Genomic DNA, 5,203 nt, shown 5'->3' with positions numbered 1-5,203 from the left:
AGCTGAGAGATGGTGACAACCATGAAAAGACATACCTAATTTAAAAAGAGAGATCATGGCAAGGACTGGTGTGTACATGCTAAATAGGCTGGAGAGGGAGCAGAGCTGGTAGAAGGTAACAGACATCAACTAAGTTGGAATAGAACAAGTGGTCATAAACAAAAGTGATCGTGAAACTCAGAAAAGTAGAATGAAAGTTGATTTATATATAAATTGTTTATATGTATATATACATATACATGCAATTAGGACTATATATATATGTATACATATATATATACACACTGCAGAGTTACTAAGTAAAATTCATTTGTAATGCAAATTAGATAAATTTTAGAATGATTTATAGTTGAAATTTTGCCACAACTAGCTCACAAAATTATGAGAATGAAACATAACAGTTGTGAAAGTGCTAACTCTAAAATGCTATATTCACAAAAGACACAATATTTACTCAAAATGCAAAGAGAAGACAAACAATAAGCTCTCTGGAGCACAGATGGGAGAAAATCTTACTCTGGTCCATTCCCAGATTTTTTTGGAAGCACAGGTTCTCCAGTCACTCTATTGGATGGCTTTAAATGCAGAACAAAGACACTATAATTTGGTCTAATGGACATGATGGCAAAGTCACAGAAATGCGTGGAGAAAATTTTCAGTCTGTGGAAGAAAGAGATTCCCTTTCCTGCCTCTTAACCCACATAAAGTCTTATCGCCTGCACAAGTGTGATCTCAAATAATACTAATTTATTCTCTTTGAGGAAGGGAATAAGAGGGGCAGGAAAGGTAATAAAAATTTGCTAAAACATGCCAAAATACAAAACATTTTCCTTTAAAACTACTAGAATAGAAAAACAACTCTAAGATGCATCACGTATATGTAAATTACAATGACAGCTTTACACCTAGGGAACTAAAGTTAGTGAAAAGAAATGACTTATTTAAGGCCACTTATTCAACACCACAAAGTCAATATTTCTAAGTCTGAGTCACATCAAAGCCCTGGCACTTTGCCCAACACAGCCTATCATAAAAAAAAAAAAAAAAAAAAAAGGCTAGGAACAAACAGGTAAAGAGAACCAGCCCATATTTTCGTCTTTCTTCTTTTTCAAGCTCCACCACATTTTGGCACTATGTAAAATTTCCATTACATTTTTAAACACCAGTTCACAGATCATTAACTTTCAATGTACTTTTCATTACATTGGACACATATGCAATAGTAAATTAATGTAAAAAGTCATAAATTTTCAAGAAAGAGAACAAAATCATGAAAAGAGAGCTGAAATGACATTAGAAACAGGCTATTCAAACCAGCTCATTTTATAAATAAGGAAATTAAGGCTCAGATAGGATAAGTGACTTGCTCAGGGTCACACAACTTGTCAGTTCCAGTCTCAAGATCAGAATTTAAATCTCCAAGCTTGCAGCCCAGGGCTCTGTTCTTTTTCAAACCTGAAAGAAATGACTGCAGTTAAACATTTAGTCTAGAATTCTTAAAATCGAGTGTCATCAATAAAAGTAAGCCACGTGGCAAGGAATGAAGAGAGTTTAGTTTATACCAAAAATGAGCTGCCAGTCACTGTGATAAGATCTGTTTCTTTCTGAGACCCATGGTTCCCTGCTGGATTGGAGAATCCAAACTGGGTTTCTTCCTCTTGTCCAAAAAAGTCAGAGTCAGGATGTACATTCCATTCCGTTTTGGTTGGCGGCAGTAGTTCTGAGACACTGCTTTCACAAAGGGTGCTTGAAGGAGTCAGAGCATCTGTGTCTGCTGTTAGCTTACTGCTGGGAGTCAACGCCTGGGGCTCTTGACTCGAGTTTTTCATAGCCAAAGAGCCCAGAGATCCCAATGTCCCCACACTTAGAGTTGAGACATCATCCATATCTAAGGGGCTCTGCTGAAAACCGGCGGCTGTTGTTCCAAAAAAGAGTGAGGTATCCAGACTTTGAGGAAGGTCACCTGTGGCCATCAAGGCGGGAGGATCCACTGCCTGCCCTAAGGAATTATTATTACTAGCAGGGACATGGTTCCCTGCCAGAGTTGAGTTCACAGAAGCCACATCAATAGTCAAGATCCCAGAGTTCACCAATGCTGTGTCCAGGACTGCAGCAGAACTATTACCAGGTGCATCAGAGAAGAGAGACACAAGCTCTGCCTCACTGAGGTCATTCTGCCCCTGGCTGGTAAGTTCACTGCTGGGCGTAAGAGAATTTGCAGCTTCTAGCTGAGCTAGGAGATCCTGGCGCAGGTTGTGCCTTTTGGCCATGTGGGTCTTCATGCTATGCTTGGATGTGAAGAGTTTATTACAAGTGGAGACTGGGCATCGGCTTTTCCAAGTGTCCACATCCTGCAAGTGTTTTTTGGAGTGAATGTAGAGACTACTGCGAGCAGAGAACCTGGCACAACAGCCCTCCACGGGACACACAAAAGGCTTTGTGCCCAGGTGGGTTATGCTGTGGCCTTTGAGATGCTCGGCCCTTGTGAAAGATTTCCCACAGCCTTCCACAGGGCACATGAACCTCCGATCATCATCGTGCTTCCTTTTGTGCCTTAGGAGTTTGGACATGCTGGTGAAGTTCCAGCCACAGCCCTCAAAATCACAAAGGAACGGTCTCTCGCCAGTGTGGCTCCGAAGGTGAATTTTCAGCCTACAAGCCTTGTCGTACTGTTTGCTGCAACCAGGGAAGGAGCAGGAAAAGAGTTCCTGTTCCCTGAAGTGGGCGCGGTTATGGGAAAAGAGGGCACTCACTGTGATAAACGTCTTCTTGCAGCCCGAAAACGCGCACTGATAGGGCCTCTCTGGCTCAAAGTGGCTGCGCTGGTGGGCGCTGAGTTTGGCCTGTGTGGGGAAAGTCTCCTCACACACCTCACATTTGAATGAGTTCTCCTGTTCGTGGCCCTTCATGTGTGCTTTGAGGTTATACACGGTGGTGAAGCTCTTGCCACAGCCCTCTGCAGGGCACCCAAAGGGCCTCAGTTTGTCGTGTGACTGCAGGTGTCTCTTGAGCTTGTACGAGGTGGTGAAAGTCCAGCCGCAGCCGCCCAGGGGGCACTTGAAGGGCCGCTGGCCCTGGCTGCTGCTGTGCGTCAGCAGGTGCACCTTCAGCTGGTGCTTCTTGGCGAAGGTTTGTCCGCACTGCGCCTCGGGACACAGGTACAGCACCACGCCCTGGCCCGGCCCAGGGGGCCCGCGGGGGCTCTCAGCAGCAGCTGGGCCCTCCGCCTCCGCCTCGGGCGCTGGGGCCGGCGCGGGTTCCGCCCGCTCGGCCAGCAGGAGGTCTGGCGGCAGCTCGGGACAGTCGCCAGGCTGCGCGGCATGCGGGATACCCGCTTGCGGGGCGATCAGACCCCGGGGCTGAGGGGTAGGGGCGACCCCAGGCGCCCAGGCTGGCGGCGGGGGCGTGGCCAGGGTGAGGACGCCGTTCTCCAAACGCAACAGCAGGTTTTGGTTGTGAATAGTGACGGTGCCCGCGAAGGCCGCGGCGGGGCCCAGGCCTGGGGCGGGGATCGGGGCCAGGGCCGGGACTGGGGCGGGGATAACAGACAGGCAGCTGGGGCCCAGCGCAGGGCGGCCCTCAGGGTTCGCGCCGCTTTCGCCCCCCTGGAGCCGCGGGCCCAGCCCGGCCTCCTCCCTCCACACGGGCCCTGCGGCCTGGCCCGCGCCCGCGGTCTCTACGTCTCCACCCACCGGGTCCAGAAGCACCAGGAAGAAGTCATCGCCGCCGCCACTGCCGCCGCCGCCGCTGCCGCGATCGGGCCTAGGCGCCGACGGGCTCTGGCCGGGGCCCGAGGAGGCCGCGCGGGCCTCCTCACGCCGCCGCCCGGACCCGCCATCTTGGGGGCCCCGGAGCAGCAGGAGGCGGCGCGCGGGGGCCTGGCCCGCCCGCGGGTCAGGACCTCCGTGGATCCGGCCGCCGCCCCCGGGGCTGCCAGCGCCGCCGCCCTGTCGCGTCCCGCGAGCCGGGAGCAGCCTCGGGATTTCCATCTCCGCGTCCGTGAGACTCCACTGGAACCAGAGCCGCGGAGGAGGCGCGACCCCGCCCCCTGCCGCGGGCCCGAACACGTTCCTGAAAGGAAAAAAAAAAAAAAAAAAAAAGTGCAATGCGCAGAAACTGGCCCTATCAGATATTAAAACGTGTTTAACGCCACCGTGATTTAAATATTCTGGTACTGGGTCTCTAGAACAGAATAGAAAGCCCAGGGGCAGAGCCTTTCGTGTACATAAATAAGTTCTACAGTCCCAATTAGTGGGAAATCAAAGAGGTCTTCCCAGGTATAGGGGAAGTGACCGTTCACTCAGAAAATGGTGCTGGAATACCTTAGGTGTCTCTCTGCTAAATGCAACGTAATTCAGCACCTCAGTGTATGTACCAAAATAAACACACCCCCCGCCCTCCCCAGTGCTAAACATGGTGGTTTGTACCTAGCATGTGTTAAACATTGTTTACTGGCTGGCTGGCTGGGTTGATAGATGAGAGAAAATTCCTGAGAGAATACACTGTGTGTCAACATTAAACTGCCATGGTGCTAGCAATTCCTACTGAAAATGCTGTCTTTTAAGAATTTTTCAAGGACAACTTCCGTAACCCAGAATTGTCTTAAGCAACGTCCTCAGGAGAAACTGTCACATAGTTAATTTTTTGTTGTCGTTCTGCTTGGTGTAGAGGCTAGAATGAGTAAGAGGTGGGGCCAAAACAGATTAGCACTGTTCAGCCCAACAACACAAAGCCTGGAGGATGAAACATTTTAATTGAACTCTGGAAAACCCAACCCACTCCTGAGTTCTCCCTATATAAAGTGCACAACCTGAACCAACTCGTTGCTCTTCCAACGTTGTTTGCACCTTGGCAAATTTCATGCCCAATCTCGCAGCGTGATGAGGACATTCCTCAGCTTACTCTAGATTCCCCAGCACATGGAGGTCTCTGGACAAGAGCGCCAGTTAAATGTGATAGCTTAAACCCTAACCCTAAGTTATTGCAGTGGACTCGCCTGAGAAAAAGGCACAGATGGCCATGCCCAATAGGCCCCGTGTGCCTTCTTGCATTCAAGTCTGGTGGCCTCATCTCATTGTTATGGATTTGGCTTGTGATGCCTAAAGGTCTTATTAACGTAGATGGTGATCCTTCCAATTTTTCTGCCATCAGTGAGTTGGGAATTGATATGGATACAGGGTGAATTATCTGGCGAGAGAAAGGT

The 5,203-nt window shown here is 49.4% G+C and overlaps 1 protein-coding gene across 2 annotated transcripts; it reads right to left on the bottom strand.

The window, feature by feature from the left end:
- Positions 1 to 1,293: 1,293 nt before the first annotated feature.
- LOC110258620 (zinc finger X-linked protein ZXDB) lies at positions 1,294 to 4,071 on the bottom strand. 2 transcript variants are annotated; one of them, XM_021081914.2, is made up of 2 exons: positions 1,563 to 4,071; positions 1,294 to 1,455 (listed from the first exon to the last, which is right to left on the bottom strand). In XM_021081914.2, the coding sequence occupies exons 1-2, from the start codon at positions 3,987 to 3,989 to the stop codon at positions 1,450 to 1,452; spliced, it is 2,433 nt and encodes an 810-aa protein (XP_020937573.1). In that variant the 5' UTR covers positions 3,990 to 4,071; the 3' UTR covers positions 1,294 to 1,449. The 2 variants fall into 2 exon arrangements, with proteins under 2 accessions (XP_020937573.1, XP_020937572.1); XM_021081913.2 differs by having other exon boundaries at positions 1,420 to 4,071.
- Between the last annotated feature and the right edge of the window lie 1,132 nt (positions 4,072 to 5,203).

The sequence above is a fragment of the Sus scrofa genome, chromosome X, assembly GCF_054392235.1.
Source record: "Sus scrofa isolate SSC_HxYL_T2T_F1_AM1 chromosome X, Sscrofa_HxYL_maternal_Yorkshire_Landrace_v2.0, whole genome shotgun sequence".
In the NCBI taxonomy this organism is placed as follows: Eukaryota; Metazoa; Chordata; class Mammalia; order Artiodactyla; family Suidae; genus Sus; species Sus scrofa.
Note: the sequence above shows the minus strand (reverse complement) of the source record. Positions and strands in the feature narration are given on the sequence as shown.